This window comes from Carassius carassius, chromosome 5, assembly GCF_963082965.1.
Source record: "Carassius carassius chromosome 5, fCarCar2.1, whole genome shotgun sequence".
NCBI lineage: Eukaryota > Metazoa > Chordata > Actinopteri > Cypriniformes > Cyprinidae > Carassius > Carassius carassius.
Genome location: NC_081759.1, coordinates 29,130,247 through 29,148,190, shown reverse-complemented (window position 1 = coordinate 29,148,190; position 17,944 = coordinate 29,130,247). Strand labels below are relative to the sequence as shown.

At 37.7% G+C, this 17,944-nt stretch overlaps 2 protein-coding genes and 1 long non-coding RNA gene across 3 annotated transcripts; 1 reads left to right on the top strand and 2 right to left on the bottom strand.

Annotated features, from left to right (window-relative positions):
* Positions 1-68: 68 nt before the first annotated feature.
* On the bottom strand, positions 69-1,130 carry LOC132141197 (uncharacterized). The gene is made up of 3 exons (XR_009433876.1): positions 862-1,130; positions 325-439; positions 69-139 (listed from the first exon to the last, which is right to left on the bottom strand). It is a non-coding gene; the product is annotated as an uncharacterized LOC132141197 (long non-coding RNA).
* Positions 1,131-2,460: 1,330 nt separating this feature from the next.
* LOC132141196 (rho-related GTP-binding protein RhoG-like) lies at positions 2,461-7,406 on the bottom strand. Its single transcript, XM_059550508.1, has 2 exons — positions 7,284-7,406; positions 2,461-4,306 (listed from the first exon to the last, which is right to left on the bottom strand). The coding sequence occupies exon 2, from the start codon at positions 4,281-4,283 to the stop codon at positions 3,708-3,710; it is 576 nt and encodes a 191-aa protein (XP_059406491.1). The 5' UTR covers positions 4,284-4,306; positions 7,284-7,406; the 3' UTR covers positions 2,461-3,707.
* Positions 6,424-17,329, top strand: micu2 (mitochondrial calcium uptake 2). Its single transcript, XM_059550507.1, has 12 exons — positions 6,424-6,654; positions 10,516-10,651; positions 11,351-11,382; positions 11,546-11,621; positions 11,829-11,876; positions 12,840-12,922; positions 13,468-13,521; positions 13,663-13,757; positions 14,050-14,221; positions 15,845-15,953; positions 16,097-16,254; positions 16,871-17,329. Exons 1-12 carry the CDS (start codon positions 6,460-6,462, stop codon positions 16,970-16,972), a joined length of 1,260 nt encoding a protein of 419 aa, XP_059406490.1. The 5' UTR covers positions 6,424-6,459; the 3' UTR covers positions 16,973-17,329.
* Positions 17,330-17,944: the final 615 nt, after the last annotated feature.

Genomic DNA, 17,944 nt, shown 5'->3' with positions numbered 1-17,944 from the left:
ACCCAGAGTGCCCAGACCAGCTAGGTGCTTCTTTGACTCCTGACAAAAAGAGAAAGCGACAGTTGACAAGCATATATTCATTATTCCTTCTTAGTCTCTCTCCACTAAAGGCATTCAGTGCAAAAAGTCTGTGGTTTCACTGGAAGACTGAGTTATGACATTTTGATTAACAATTAAATTAAAAAAGGTAAAAATTAAATGTGTGCATGAGTGAATCATTCACAATTAAGATAACATACATTTACAAATAGATATAGCAAATTTCCATTTCATAATTTTATTTTATTGAATTACTGCGTCAAGATCAGTGATTTACTCTCTCACCATATCCAGCACACTGTCATCTTCCAGCTGTCCATTCTCATTTATGTTTCCAAAAAGAAACCCTGTTAGGTGAAAGGGCCGGTCCTGGTCCTCATCACTGTCCGAGTCTGACATTCTACGCACACAAAAACAATATATCATTCATCAGCTCACCAAACCTTCATGGATATTATAATCCTGGCACAATCAGTTATGAAAGTCATTTAGTAGTCACCTTTTTTAACTCTACGTTACCTTGCTGCTCCCTTTGGGAGTCAAACCTGCAATCTTTCAGATTTGAGTTTTTGCCTAATATAAAACATTCTGAGTATAAAGAAAATTCATTTCTGAAAAGTGCATCACTGCTGCACAATTTATTCAGAAAGTACTGAAGTAACGTTCTACGAAATCTTCTGATAACAACACAAGTGTTATAGTTATAGAAAAGACAAAGAGGTGGTGTTCGTATTTCAACTGTCTCACACTCCCTCTCTGTTAATGTAATCTAATTTCAAGACATTATTATAATTGTGTTATTTGAGAGCACGCACCTGCTACTCTGTTGCTGTTATCTCGAAGGCCTCTGGAACCTCGGGGTCGATTGAGAATCTGACCGAATGAGGCACTCCCTGACTCCGGTCGATCAGCGTTTAGAGGATAGCTAAAAGGGAACGCGCGAAAGCATGTGCGTCAAACTTAGTCGCGTTCAAGAATATTATAGACAAATTTATTTTGTTTAATGCAGATACAAATAAATCTCAAACTCCTTTCGCCAAGAATGAGCTGCTGCTGCTGAATGGAGGAATCAGCTGTGTGTGTTACGTTTTTCTGTTTGTTTTGATCGGAGATAATCCGGTTTGTTTGGCTCCCCCTGCAGGTCTAAAGATGCAGCCACATAACATTACATATTTAATGAATTTTTCTCTGTTTAATATAATTACGAAAAGATTAGTCTAAATTAAATTCAAAAATAAAACTGATTACTCTTTGGCTGCTAATTGGTCAGATTAGATATTGAGACACTGTGCTTACAAACATAAAGTTTATGCAACTGGCCCCAGAAGGCTCAGAAATAGACCTACTCAATGGAATTACTGTTTAAAGGTTTTTTTCCCCAGGCAGATTATTTTGTAAATACTGTAAAAGAATGTTGGCTGTAACAATTTTATTGTTGAATATATTCATGATCTTAAGCAAAAGCCTCCTCTGTATAGACAAAAAAATCTAGAGAAGTTTCTCAAAAGTCAGGTTTGGAACGACATGAAAGCGAGTATTTGATAACCAATTTTTTTTTTTTTTGATAAATTATCCCTTTAATGACTAAAGTTTTGTTATGCTATTGTGCTAACACAGATTGTGGCATTGGTTGGGCACAGTGTTAAAGGCTATTGTTTCAAAAGTGAAGCTATAAACTGTGTAGTAATAAACTACTTATTAATCACTTAACACATTTGTCTGATATCTAAAATTTTTAATGTTTAATTAACATTCATATGATCATAAGTTATTGATTAATAATCAAAACAGTAACATCCTAAACATTAAATTGTACCTTTTTAAAACCATTTTATCACTTTACTTAGATGTCTTTTAATGACATTTTCCACAAATTCAGGATTTATATATTATTCTTATATTACACACATACCAACTAACCACATTTTTTTCAATGAATAATGGTATAGTTTACTTCCAACTGGTATATGAAAATATAAGTGATTTCCATCTTTATTAAAAAACATTAATGCAAATACAAATATCTCTAAATAAATTTCACAGCCTTTTTGTTTAATCTCGCAATGGTTTGATTGAATCAGTTATGGCTTGAGAGACCAAACACTTAAATGTTACATCATCCATGAACATGAAATGAACTCTGTGCCAACCAACCCCTACTTACTTGTAAAAGACACCCTGTCCAAAAACAAATGTTAAGCATTCAGACCTAAACATTAGATCATTACTCCAAGAACAATGCCTCAACACAAATCACACATAAACAGCTGACGGTTCTGTTTTATCTGTGAAAGCATTGTAAAGAATGTCAGAGATGCAGCTGTTATTCCTTTCTCCCACTCGTTCTTTCCAGTTCCCTCTTTCTCTCTGCATTTATGTTTGTCATGAACAAATCTGAGGTCAAAGAACAGGAGTCAACCATTATTTTACTTTAAAACTGGTTTATTTTCTCATGCAAGTGGAGGTATATTCTTAAAATATTGAGTTTCAGGAAATAAAAACAGCTTTAATTAAAAAGAGCCAACGACGTAGTGTTATGTCCTAAAAACAAAATTGAGAAAAAAATGCTGTTGTTTATCATATAAAAAGTAGACATTCAATATATAATTTGTAAATTTGGACACAAATTAAGCCTAAAACTGAATATTTGTGCACATTAACTGGTCTGGATGTTTCATTGTAACGGAGATGAAAGACAGAGTGTTTATGTCCTCTGTCAGTTCTTATTAGGGCACTTCATTGGAGTGTTTCAACATTCATGGTAAAATACAAATAATACAAAATATTAGTGGCACTTCAGTTTCAAAAACAGGGTTGTAAATTGTGATGACTCAGGCACAGTGGGCCAAATAAAAAGATCTTAATTTCTACCTCATGAGTGTTATAAAACAGCACTATATCCCTTCATTTACAGCTCTAATAGAAGGCAGGTGAGCTACAACAGCTCTCTGTAAACTTTCAACAGTCCTTTCCAGCAATAAATGTCACCTGGCACCCTAAATAGCACCTTAGATGAAATGAGCAGAGAGGAAGGAGTTTATGAGATGTCAGAAAAGGGGCCAAGCACTAAAGGCACACTGGGATTCCACAGCGCTTCCTGATTTAAAAGTCGATCAACTCTACAAAGGTAACAATACAAGAAAAATGGCATGTTGTGGTAAGTGTAGGTCATCAAGTCTTAGCGTCTCACATTAAAATCCCACACATATCAGATGGATCGTGAGCCCTGATAATTGTGTTACTGATGCGGTAAGACAGCACCTTCAAAAGACATCCAGTCCTGAATTTAGACTGAATTTACACTTTGGTGCATGAAATATCCTCTGAGTGATTCCTAAAAAACATGCTGGAGTTTTAAGGCCTTATAAGAAGGCAGAAGTTGTCAATGTCTGTTAGTCCTTCAGACAAATCCACTCTACTGCCTCAGTCTGCCTGACTTTAGATTACAACACCCTATTTCTGTCTTGGACATGTCTGGAAATTTGAAACACAAATACACAAAAACACAGTCTCAGTCTTCCTCGTTAACAGTCTGTGCACCTATTGCTAACTGTAGTGTAGAGATATGAACAAAAAGTGACAACAACACACATTTACAGAGACGATCACATGACTAACTGATATTCCACCCTTCATAAAATCTCTCTCACGCACACACCCTCACATAGTTATAACAGCACACATTTCTTGCTGTGCTTCTTGGCATTGGGGTAAAGAACGGCCCTGACTGCTTCGTTGAAGACCTCTCTGACCCCCTCCTGCAGAAGGGCCGAGCACTCCAGATACTGCACAGCACCAATGCTGCGGGCCAATGCGCCGCCCTGCTGCGGAGTGGTTGGACTCATCCCCTGCTCTTTCAGCTTCTCAAGAGTCTCCTTGTCCCCTCGCAGGTCTCTCTTAGTGCCTACCAGCAACACAGGCACACCAGGACAGTGGTGGCACACCTCCGGGTGCCATTTATGCCGGACATTGGCGTGAGAGGAAGGGCTGGCCACAGAGAAACAGATGATGAAGACATGCGTCTGCGGGTAAGACAGGGTTCGCAGGCGGTCGTACTCCTCCTGACCGGCCGTGTCCCACAGGTTGAGGCTGACGGCACGGCCGTCCACACAGGTCTGAGTGCTGTAGTTGTCGAAAACCGTAGGAATGTACTCGTCTGGGAAGGCATTAGTAGTGTAGGAGATTAACAGACAGGTCTTTCCCACTGCACCATCACCAACAACAACACACTTTATGGTCTGCATTTTGTTGCCTGTCACAGGGATCCCTGAAAGAGAGCGAGAGAGATTTCATAACTCACTATACATGTAACGTTACCAGACAGAAAAACAGCAGTCAAGGCATCTATACAACAGGGAAATCGGCAGTTTGTGCGTGTAATTCGAATACATATGAGTTATTTTTACATATGAGACCTCTGCAAGCAACAAATACCCAAAACCAAAGTAATAAATCTGCTCAGCTAGTACGTTAGCAGCTGATCCTCTGAATAAAACCGGCAATTATGAGATTTAGTAAGGCAGCACCACATCACCGTTGCTCAAAGTGTATTTTTTTTAAGTAAAACTCACTGTTTGGATGGTCTGGAGAGCTGGGTGAGTGTTTCCTTTGAGCTGCTCAAGTTTCCATCATCGCAGCGGCAGAGGCGCTTTGCTAACCGACTAGCGGATGAGCCTCACATTAATCAGTTATTAAACATGGACCAACAACTCCGGTAGGTCTGCAACTACGTGTAACAACCGTACAAAACCTATACACACATACAAAATCTCGAAATACTTTCAAATGAACATCTTTCGTGAAAACATATTATTCAATGTGTTTCGCAGTCCTTTTCTCTCACTGGCTCATTCTTCAATTTACGGGGTAACGGAGACGACATTGGCGAACACGCCCATGTCGCAAAGGCTTGTGGGAAATGTGTAGTTTCAGAGTAAAAACTACAAATGTTCGTGTTTACGTTTATGTAGTCATAAAATACTATAATATTAATATAAACACAGGTATGATTGACGATTCATGTATTGGCTTTATACCGATTTAACACAACAAATGAGCATGTATTCTATATTTCCTTTTACATTTATCCTCATATGCTACGGAGTCCCGCACATGACATGCAGGAAAAAAATAGCAGGCTAAATCGTGTGCACGATTTACTAATTCGTTCCCTCACTGTACTAAAACGTGCACACGATTACTATTGCGTTCCCTCGATTTACTATTTCGTTCACTCGATTTATAAATTGTGCGCACGATTTGCTAATTGGTTCCCTCGATTTACTGAATTGATTTAGCAAATCGAGGGAACGCAATAGTAATCGTGTGCACGTTTTAGTACAGTGAGGGAACGAATTAGTAAATCGTGCGCACAATTAATTTATTTTTTATTTAATGTCATGTGCGGGGCTCCGTAATATGCAGGGTTCATTTGTAATTAAAACAAATGTGAATCAACTGTGAATTAAAACAATGTGAATTTCTGTAAAGGGATCCCACTTTACGTATGGAGAAGACATTTAGGACCACGCAAAGGCCTGTGGGAAATGTAGTGTAGTTTCGGAGTAAAAATGATAATATCATTGACGTATGCTTGGTCTTTCATACTGACTTATGCAGAGAATCAACTAAAACACAATTTTAAAAAATACTGTATAAACGTACACCACGAATAACGTGTAATGTTGTTTCAATTCAGGGAGTGAGCAGACTGATAGGACTCACGTCAGAGTTATTCATTTTTACTCAGAAATACATATTCGATAGTTTTGTATTTTATATAAATGTTCTACTTAATTCAACACAATTAGAAACAATTACTTAATAAATGATAAAAGTAAAAAATCAGATTTGTATTTTGATGTAGCATGTGCTGTATAGGTGAGTAAAAGGTGTTTACCTGCTCTCTCACCTATAAACTGCTGCTCTGTTTCAGAATATGGACTTTACCTCGTCCTAATCCTTTCCTCGTTTTCATCTCTCATCATGGACTATCAAAACAGCCATAAATTCCCACATTATGTCTATTTACAGCATTTTACTGTCCCATAAGCCACACATTGTTGATCTGTAATGACTATGTCTGCTATAGGTATATAAAATAATACTATTTTATAAATTATAAAAAATAAGTAAATCATATTTTAATATCACTTCCCTAGAGTAAACTGAAGAAGACGTCATGCTCCATTACGTAAGAATATACACGGCGTGGCTACAAATAACTATGAATAAAAATGACTAAAACATTAGCAATGTTTAATGTATCTGTACGACTATTCTGCATTGTATTATAATCAACTATCACCAGTTCGCAAGCTATGAAGAACTGCTGTCAGCCTGATGGGGGCGCCAAATTACAGCGTCTTATCACTCTAACTTCACCAAAGTAGACTGATAAAAACTTCCCGTAGAAGAATAATGGCGACTTGGGCCAGGTTAGGCGTTAGTTTGCGGAATACAGTCAGACGTTTCTGGCCTCTCAGAAACATAGGGTATGGTCGTGCTATTGGAGCGGGTCTTCTGGGCACCGTTTTAGCAAACGGATTCATTCACTATAAAAATGACCCGCGATGGAGACTCTGGCCACACATCGTGTACGCGGAGGACGCGAAGGTAAACGAGCTTCTCTAATTAGAGACAACTTTTCAAATGACTTCTCAACTACTTCGAATGTCATATTGTCTGTGAAGTTAAATACTTAACAGACAGACGCACTGTAAAGTCGCCTGTTTGCTCGTGAAGTCACTATGTTGATACAATTAAGTATCCGGTTTAAATTTAAATATTAAAGTGGAACCAACAGATTTACAGTTATTAAACGAATAAGCTCGTGTTTTATTGAAGTGTGTCTAAACTGTAGCCTATGTCACAGTATGTGGAGTCTCAATTAATCCTAATGTCTTATTGTTGCAAATGTTTATGTACACATTTTAGATAGTTTGGACAGTAGCACGGTTGCCAACACATTTAAGGTGGAGCTCTTGTCTGTATAGTGTCATAGCAAACTGTAGCTACTATGTGACAGCTAGATTACATAATTAATTGTATGATTATGGCCTCATTATGTGATTAAATCTGGAAAATCTACATAATTAATTTAAACAGAAATACGTTACAATGAGAGCCAGGAATGTATTGAAATAAATATCCATGACCACATATTAATGTAGTTATGATAATTCAGTAAACAGCTTAAAGGGATAGTTCACCCAAAAATGAAAAATTGATATTTATCTGCTTACCCCCAGGGCATCCAAGATGTAGGTGACTTTGTTTCTTCAGTAGAACACAAACAAAGATTTTTAACTCAAACCGTTGTCATCTGTCAGTCATATAATGGAAGCGAATGGGCATCACAGTTTTGAGAGTAAAAAAAAAAAACACAAAACCAAATTAAACCCTGTGGCTCGTGACGATACATTGATGGGTAAAGACACGAAATGATTGGTATGTGCAGGAAACTGAACAGTGTTTATATTGTTGTTGTTTTTTACTCAGATTTTCAGTGCAATGTCTGAACTGTCCTGTGTGTGTTCTCAACACCTGGCGCCTGACATGTCTTCTTCTTCTTCTTCTTCTTCTTGCTTTATGGTGGATCGCAGACTTATAAGTGCATTACCGCCACCTATCTGCAACAGTTTGAGTAAAAAAAACCCCCGCAATATCACATTCTTTATTGCAGATGAATCGCCTTTGATAATGAACGCGATATTGCGTAGCTTGTCAGTGATCTATGGCTCTGTCTATTAAATGCTGCTCCATTTGAAAGCAGGTGATGGCAATTTAGCGGTAATAACGGAACCAGATTTACTGACTAGATGCGCATGATCAGATCGTTAGATGTATCGCCCAGCCCTGACCCCCACATCTGAATTTTGTGTGGTGAATTCGCATGGCATAAGCGAAGCCTGTGATTTTACTTTAATTTACTGACTTATCTCCTGGATACCCGGATGTCAAGGCTTTGAGAGTCCCATTCTATGGTCCAGATGGGTTTTAAAAAAAAATTAATATAGTTTTTAATGTCATTTACATTTCGCCAGGTTAAAATAATATCTCAAGCTTTATGTTTGATTTATTTGTAACACATTAAACACAAAACCTTTTCAGCTTTCTCGTTCTGCAAATTGTAAGGTGTAGCGATATGATGACAGCACCCAAAGTACTATCAGACACTCCAACGCAGCATTATTTTTCGCGAAAGATGGATAAAAAGGCACAAAGGAAGCAAAAACCTCCAAAAATTATATATAACCTGCCAAATCACAGAGATGCCAATTTGCACGGGACCAAGCAGGACCTCGGTGTTCGGCGAAATATGGTAGGTCTTTTGAAGGGGAATTTTTACTCCACAAATTACAGACATGGCTGATTCGCACGGGATTAAGATCACAGACAACCTCCGCAATTATTACAAATCACTGGAGGTCACCAGGTAATACTAATCCCGTGCGAATAGGGCTAAAGTCACCTTCATCTTGGATGCCCTAGGGGTAAGCAGATAAACATCAAATTTTCATTTTTGGGTGAACTCACTCCTTAAACTTTTTAAAGGTAATCTTATGATGACAGGTGTTTGATTCATTGCAAACCTTTGCTGAAGAACAACATATTTTTAAAACATTTATTTCATAATTGTTTTGCAAAAAAATAACAAGTATAAAATCCACATTTGGCTCTCTTTCAGTATTATTTTAGTATTTATATACGATTATATTATTTATTGACTTTGTTGCCAAGTCTGCGATTGTTTTTCATGTCCGCTGTTTGAAGCAACCCCAATGCAAATAACGTGATATTTAGCCCGTAAAATGCTTATTTTACCAAGGCAACCCTTCCAAAAAAATGTACATTTTTACCCCGGGAAGCAATTTTTTTCGGGGAACCTCCTGGAAGTGCGATTGGACTAGTTTTGGACTAGTTTTAAGAAGCAACTGGGCAGGATTTGTTGTGAAAACCTGGCAACCCTGATCTAAACGCACGTGCTGGAGATTTACTTATAATCACAGGAGCATCTTTACTGATGAGATGCGCATGAAAATCGCATTAGATTTTTTGCACAGCCCTAGATAAGGCTATGGACTATAAGCAGAAACTATAAACATATGAACATAATTTACACTAGTGCAATGGACCGTAAAAAGTGCATAGAAAATATTCCAGTGTGAAAACGGATTATTCAGTATTCTGGATGAAAGTGACCTTTTTTTGTTTGTTTCTTTGTAAATCAGATGTAGTGTTGAGGAGGGGTGAGAAGTGTGTGTGTTTGGTGTGTGTTGGGGCAGGGGGGTCAGAGGGCAGAATTCAGTAAGGAGACAGCTGTAGGGAAAAAGCTGTTCCCGAGTCTGCTGGTCCTTGACCAGAGGCTCCTGTACGCCTCCCGAAGTGCAAGAGGTTAAACAGTCTATGGTCAGGGTGAGAAGAGTCCTTAAGAATGCTGCGAGTTCGACGTAGACAGCATTTTCTCTGGATGTCCTCAATAGCAGAAAGTGGTGTCCCTGTGATGCGTTTGTCAGTTTTCACCACCCTCTGCAGTGCCTTGCGGTCAGCAGCTGAGCAGTTCCCATACCAGCCTGTGATGCAACTGGTCAGGATGCTCTTGATCGCACACCGGTAAAAGTTCACCAGGATGGCTGAAGACAGCTGGTTCTTCTTCAGTGTCCTGAGGAAGAAGAGGCCATGCTGAGACTTCTTGAACAGGCACTGTTTGAGGTCTAGGACAGGTCCTATATAGTGGTTCCCAGGAACTTGATGCTGGAGACACGTTCAACAACCATCCCGTTAATGTGGATGGGGTCATGTGTGCTTCCTTTCTTCTTCCTGAAGTCCACAATGAGCTCCTTTGTCTTGCTGGTGTTGAGGAGCAGGTTGTTGTCAGCGCACCATGCAGCCAGGTGCTGTACTTCCTCCCTGTAGGCAGTCTCATCATTGTCTATGATGAAGCCAATCACTGTGGTGTCATCTGCAAACTTAAAGGGGTTACTTCACCCAAAAATGTAAATTATGTCATTAATGACTCACTCTCATGTCATTCCAAACCCGTAAGACCTCCGTTCTCCGGAACACAGTTTAAGATATTTTAGATTTAGTCCGAGAGCTTTCTAACCCTCCAATGAAAATGTATGTACGGTATACTGTCCACGTCCAGAAACGTAATAAAAACATCATCACAGTTGTCCATGTGACATCAGAGGGTCAGTTAGAATTTGTTGAAGCATCGAAAATACATTTTGGTCCAAAAATAACAAAAAAAAATTTTTATTCAGCATTGTCTTCTCTTCCGGGTCTGTTGTGAGTGCGACTGCTGTGACTGTTGACGTACGACGCTGCTGACGTGTTATCTTTGTTATTGGACGCACCAGAAAACACATCAGCAGCGTCGTACATCAACAGATAAAATAAAATAAAAGTAAAAGTGCACTGCTTGTAAATAAAACATCTGCTCTTTCTCTCCATTTTTGTAAATCCGTAAAGAAAGAGGAGATCAAAGTACCACCAGTGTCCATGAGACGCCTGCGGTTTAACCAGTTTGCCTCTATGATCTATGAAGAAGAGCCATACATGACACCCAGAGACTTCCTCCATTCAGTCCTGATGGAGAACGTGGATTGTAAGTGACATGCCGCCATATTGATGTGCGAACATTCAGATAAAAATAAATAAATACACACTAGGGAAGCAGTATTATGTATAAATTATTATGTGATATTGTGCTTGCGTTTTTATTCTATTAGACATTTGGGCTACACTTTATTTTAAGGTGTCCTTTTGACAGTGTAATTACACAACTAGGTGATTAATAAAAAAAAAACATGAACTTACTATATGATTAGGGTTTGGTTTAGAGTTAGTTGCATGAAATTATACATAATGTACAATTATTACTATAGTTAGTACATAGAACATGTGTAACAAGGACACTGTAAAATAAAGTGTTAGTTAGCCACATTTGATTTTATGTAAATGTAAACTCCTTATGAGGGCTTTTATCAACGATAATCTCATAACATGCATCTTATCAAAGCAATCTTACAGCGAGAGACCAGTCAACACAAAGACCCTAAAATGCTGACATGTACGTTCTTCTCACTTACATTCTTATTTATACAAGCGTGTTTCCGGTTTGAGTGTGCATCTTAGTGCATATCAGATCACTTCTGCATGTTTGGCCTTGTATTCATAAAGTGGGCGTAATGTAACCCAATATCTCTTCAAAAACCACTACAGGCCTCAAAGCTATTTTTCTGTTGATTTTCACTAGTATGCTGTAAAATATTGTTCAGCAATCCTTGATCTTTCTCTTTTACAGGCAAACTAAAGAAAAAGATGCTGACTAAAGCAGTAAGTGCAGTTCGTTTGTTCAAATGAATGTTACTCCAAAAAACAAAGAGACTTGTTCTGAATGAATACTGTTTTTATATGATAGTGTATGATGTGTGATTTTGCTGGTAATCTCACTGACACAGTTAAAGCTTTGCCTAATATCTAACTGGTCCATGGACAGGATGTGGACAATATGATAAGGGTGGCTTCCAGGGCTGAGGCAGGAAATAACATGTTCAGAGGAATCGGAGACAAAGGTACATGTCAAGCAAACACATGCCTCACTATGCCAGAGTACACCTGCTTTAGTAAAGTATCTGTGTTTGTCTGCACTCATTGAGCATGTGCCATAATGAAAACGTAATTTTTAAAATGGTATGGTTAATAAAAACATTGATTTATTACATAATTTAACATTTAATATTAATTACATTATCAATACATATCTTGTACCTTTGTTTCAGGGCTGATCTCATACACTGAGTACCTGTTTCTCCTCACTATTCTTACAAGTAAGTATTCCCTAACCTTTTTATATAATTTCATACACAGTGTCCTTTCAGTGCCCGTCCAGAATGATAATCAGATGGACACCGGTTTGTAGTCTTAGTCATTGGTAGCCAAAAATGGACAAAAAGTCACTTCATTTTCAGCAGGATTTATTCTGCAATTTGCAGTTTTTTGGTGACATTCCTGAGGTTGGATTCTTTGTCACTGTATCAAAATTTGTCTGCACTGTGCTGCACCACTAGTGAATCAACAGCATCATGGAAAATTTCATTTTGGCTGAGATTGCAGTCTGAATTGAAATGTCAATGCATCATTGTGCTCACTGGTTGCATGCAGCATCAAACATACAGTATATCTTCTAGTTTGGATTATAATTTTGACAACTTGTTTTGTGACAAATAAAAAATAGTTAATAAAATCACTAAGTGTGGAATATGAATCAGAGTATGTACGTAAAGTTCTCATTCTTTGTACCAAGAATTCACAGAAGACAAGTAGGAAGAAAACTGATCTAGAGTTTAATCAGTTTAATGTGAAGTTTCAGCCGCACAATTTATTATTCTTAAACTGCTTGAATCCAATCACTGATTATAGTTGGTGTGTACTGGAATAGATGTGCAAAAGACAAATTTAAATTGTTGGTAATGTCAGTTTCAGTTCAGTTTTGCTGTTTGTTTTTGATATAAAGTTTTCTTAATTTAGTGACACATGCAAATACATTGCATATCGTACATGTGCATGTTCACTAAGAGCTTGCTATGAAACTGTACAATAACATCCAAATTATACCACAGTAATATTAGTGATATTGACAGACACTGATTTGCAATACAGCAAACCGTCTAATTCATTTTCTTTATACTGTGTGTGTTGTGGGGTTTCTCTTGCTCACTTGAGGGGTCACAGATTATTCATGAAAGCCGGTATCCATTGCTTTACTCAGTTTAACTGCACTGTGATTGCAGAACCTGAAACAGGATTTCATATTGCTTTCAAAATGCTTGATATTGATGGCAATGAGCATGTGGACAAGAAGGAATTTCAGAAGGTATGGAATGTTTTTTCACATTGGATTATATGACACCATGTTGCCTCCACAGTCAAACTGATAAGGGCAAATGTTTTTTTTAAACACTTTAATGTAAATGTGTGTAATTATATGAAGAACTATGCAGAACTTCGAAAGTTCTCTTGACTGGATTTTAAACACTCTGGATTGTAAGTATTGTGGTCATTAGGGTCTGTCTGCTTTGTGTCTTTTAATGCTGGCATGAGATGAGACAGATATGCAACAGGTATGTGGATCTGGTTGGTGCATGATTTGGTGCATGATCAGAAAAATGCTTAATTCGAATTTAGTTGGATTTAAATGTTGAGTCTATTCACATGCATCAGTTTGCCATGTGGTCAAGGTCTAGAAGATTCACTGAAGCTGAAAAAGCTATTTGAATATAAACTATGTCATAAACTCATGACATCCTGTACCTTTACACACAAACATATGCATAAACACAAGAGAACGAGTGAATAAGAGTCCGTTTTTGGAATGTGACGTCTTCTACCAGCATTCTACTATGTTCTTTTTTTTTTAAGCTGAAGAAAATAATTAGACTGAGAAAAGAGCTTCTAAGGCAGGATGGGACAGAGGTGGGTACATGTTGTGTTTAGCAACTTTGCATGTTATTTAGAGATTTAGAATATGTTATTTTTTTATATTTATTAAAATTGTTTAATATCAGAGTTATGTTGTATTGAATACTTTTGTCGTTGTATTTTGTTTCTTTACAGCTGTCTCACATTGTTGATGATGTCAACACTACACTCGAGGTGTTTTTTTTTGGGAAAAATGGCAAGAATAAACTCCATTACAAAGATTTCTGCAGGTAAAGTACTGCCTGTGTTTACTTTAATATGTTAGTGTCTGTATAATATAAACTAAAAATGTCTTTATGTATGCTACAAAAATAGCATAATTAATAAAATTTCAAAATCAGGAGGTTTTTGTATTAAATATACAGCAACATGTACTTTAGACCTCAAAGTAAAAATAATAAAACATTCTGTTGAAAATCTGAACATTGTTCAAAGTAAACTGGCTCTCTAATTACAACACTATCCTGTGTTTTAACATTAAGCCTTGAGAGATGTACTGCAAGAGTTTTTTTTTTTTTTTAGATTTATGGAAGACCTGCAGGCAGAAGTGCAAGAAGTTGAGTTCCTGCGGTTTTCTAATGGGATGAAGACCATGAGGCGGGAGGACTTTGCTGAGTGGCTGCTTCATTACACCAATGAAGAGAACAATGAGGCATACTGGGAAAACATGAGAAAGAGGATCCCCACTGGAGAGGTAACATCTTTTAAACACTAACACTGATAGTCCTTAAAGGGTTAGTTCACCCAGATAGCAAAATTATGTAATTAATAACTTACCCTCATGTTGTTCCAAACCCGTAAGACCTCCGTTTATCTTTGGAACACAGTTTAAGATATTTTAGATTTAGTCCGAGAGCTCTCAGTCCCTCCATTGAAGCTGTGTGTACGGTAAACTGTCCATGTCCAGAAAGGTAAGAAAAACATCATCAAAGTAGTCGCTGTGACATCAGAGGGTCAGTTAGAATTTTTTTAAGCATCGAAAATACATTTTGGTCCAAATAATTCGCAAAAACGACGACTTTATTCAGCATTGTCTTCTCTTCCAGGTCTGTTGTGTGAGAGAGTTCAAAACAAAGCAGTCTGGATATCCGGTTCGCGAACGAATCATTCAGTTCACCAAATCGAACTGAATCGTTTTAAATGGTTCGCATCTCTAATACGCATTAATCCACAAATGACTTAAGCTGTTAACTTTTTTAATGTGGCTGACATTCCCTCTGGGTTCAAACAAACCAATATCCCAGAGTAATGCATGCACTCAAACAGTACACTGACTGAACTGCTGTGAAGAGAGAACTGAAGATGAACACCGAGCCGAGCCAGATAAGAAGAATCAAGGAGCTGATGATACTGCGCATGTGTTATTCAGCGTGAACCAGACTGACACACAGAGCGCCTGCACCGAACTGATTCTTTTGTTTGCGAACCGGATATCCAGACTGCTTTGTTTTGAACTCTCTCACACAACAGACACGGAAGAGAAGACGATGCTGAATAAAGTCGTCGTTTTTGCTATTTTTGGACCAAAATGTATTTTTGATGCTTCAAAAAATTCTAACTGACCATTTGATGTCACATGGACTACTTTGATGATGTTTTTCTTACCTTTCTGGACATGGACAGTATACCGTACACACAGCTTCAATGGAGGGACTGAGAGCTCTCGGACTAAATCTAAAATATCTTTAACTGTGTTCCAAAGATAAACGGAGGTCTTACGGGTTTGAAACAACATGAGGGTAAGTTATTAATTACATAATTTTGCTATCTGGGTGAACTAACCCTTTAATATTATTAGCATATCTGCTGTTTAACACGAACCGAGACTGATCTTGGGTAATTTTTTCTAGTTTGAAGGAATATATTCTAAATATAACTAGTAAGTTTCTAAGATGCCAGTGGCCACTCTTCAGAGATTTTCAGCATATAGATGAAAAATGTGCTCTATGCAGCTCTCCATCAGTCATATTTCTAGAGTAGAGTGGGCAAAACTGGTGTCACTACTGAGTACAAAGCACTAACAGTCACCTAGTTTTGGTCAGTTGGTATGTAGAGGACTCTGGAGCCTGCTGACCTGTTTGCCAAGTGCCATTTATGATGAAAACCATCACCTGGCTAAAATGATATCAACTGAAAAGCATGGCTGGTTGCATTTTATATTGTACATTTAAATTGTAATATAATGTTAAAAGTAAATATTTTCTATAACAGCAAAAAATGTCATTTGAAATGTAACGTTCATAGCATCCTGCAAAAGCATTATAATTACATTCTTATATTTTAAATCTTCTGACTTTTTTATATATGTGTTTGTCAGAGCATCACCTTTGATGAATTTAAAGAATTCTGTCTCTTTACCTACCATCTGGAAGACTTTGCCTTCTCAGTCAAAATGGTTAATGAAGCCAACAGGCCAATAGGAATGGGTAAGACTGATCTGGATGCAAGTAGTTATTAACTTTTAATAATGAATAATCGATTGTCCTCAGTGGATTTTAATGACAGGTCAAAATTATATTGATTGAGTAACTGAAATGCATAGCACTCTCCCTCAATTTGTGCTCCATAGCTGAGTTTAAGCGAGCAGTGAAGATAGCGACAGGTCATGACCTTTCAGAGAATGTTCTGGACACCGTTTTTAAGATCTTTGACCTGGACGGGGACAACTGTCTGAGCCATAAGGAGTTCCTCGCTGTGATGAAAGACAGAGTTCTTCGTGGACTCCGGGTGAGAAAGCATTTAGTCCTGTGACGAGTGGGGCGGGGCCGAGGGACATGGGAGCGAGGCCGGGGGAGTGATTGGAGATGAACTACACCTGTTCGTCCCACCGGTCTCGAGGCCCATGGAGGAGATGGAAGGATATAAAACTGGAGCGACGACAGTGAAGGACGAGAGAGGACCAGGCCTGGGCTTTTCTCGTCCTTCACTGTCGTCGCTCCAGTTTTATATCCTTCCATCTCCTCCATGGGCCTCGAGACCGGTGGGACGAACAGGTGTAGTTCATCTCCAATCACTCCCCCGGCCTCGCTCCCATGTCCCTCGGCCCCGCCCCACTCGTCACAAGTCCTTTAACTGATAATTAATTATTCATTTCCAAAGTTTAATTTAGTTCATTTACAATGTTACGCTATTAATCATTTAATAAATATCATTAGTGTTAAAAATATTATTGGTACTCAAATCTGACATATATGCCAATGTCTATGCCAACAACAATGCACATGATGGAGCAATTATAGCCAAATCTTGTGTGACAGTAGTTGTTAATCTTTGTGATTGTGTGTAAGTGGCTCAGTACAGTAAACAGTAGACTTACTGTAGATTGCACCTGTGTGTTGTATAGGTTCAGTACCAGTATGGTATTTCTGGTTATTGGAAATGTGTGAAAAGAGAGACACTGCAAGGAGCTCAAGAGGCTCTCCGTAAAACCGGCAGCCCTGTCTGACACAGGAAGAGGTCTGCCTTTGAGCGTGTCGCTGGTCAGATGTGGTGATACATGCAATTCCTTGTATGTCTGTGGAGGAGAATGGTACATAATTAATACAAGCACCAGGGATTGTTAGTTGTACTGTCAGTATACTTTTCCTTTAAAATGTTTACATGGTCCAAAGAAAATATTGCTTTTGAAGCAATATGGCTGTTGGCCCAAAACCTAAAAAAGAAACAATATTCATATAAAAAATTAATGACATTATTATGAGCTTTATTGAAAATCTGTGAAATGTTTTTGGCCTTGAATTTGTGAAATGGCCTGTGCATAGTCCAACACTGTAAGTTTTGTTTTTTTTTTTTTTTTTTTTGGTTATAGGAAAAATGTTTTTAATCACATATAGCCATAATTGTACTTTGGATGTGGTCATGTTTACATATAATCTGTATGTGAAACTTTGCTGTTATGTAAACTTGTAACAAATTACCCTGCGGATAAGATGCATGTAATGCAGATTATATGAATTATGCAATTATCCCCACAAATTGCGTTTGGGACTGTTTTTTGGTTAAAGAGATGAGCAGTTCCACTTTTTGTGTGCTCATTGTAATTGTATTTAAATGAGTCTTGTCAGATTGTGATGGATGGTGAAATACAGGTTTATTTCTTTAAATTGTAAGACTCCATGTGGTATTTGTATACATGTTATTTTCTGGGGCACTTTATTATATTAAAAATACTACTTTTGTAGTGTTAAAATTGCATTAATTTTACATTAATAAAAGAAACGAATCATGTGAAGAGTGATGACTATCAGTTATTTAAAATATTACAGGGACTTACTGTAAACTATGCAAAATATATTCTGAACAATAAGTGAAAGGTTTCATACGTTTTTTGTCTTGTTGTAATCGTAAATAATCTGCAGTGTTGCCTCAGGAAATCGACGTTATTTTATTTAATTTTTTTTTAATTCACTTCGTAGCA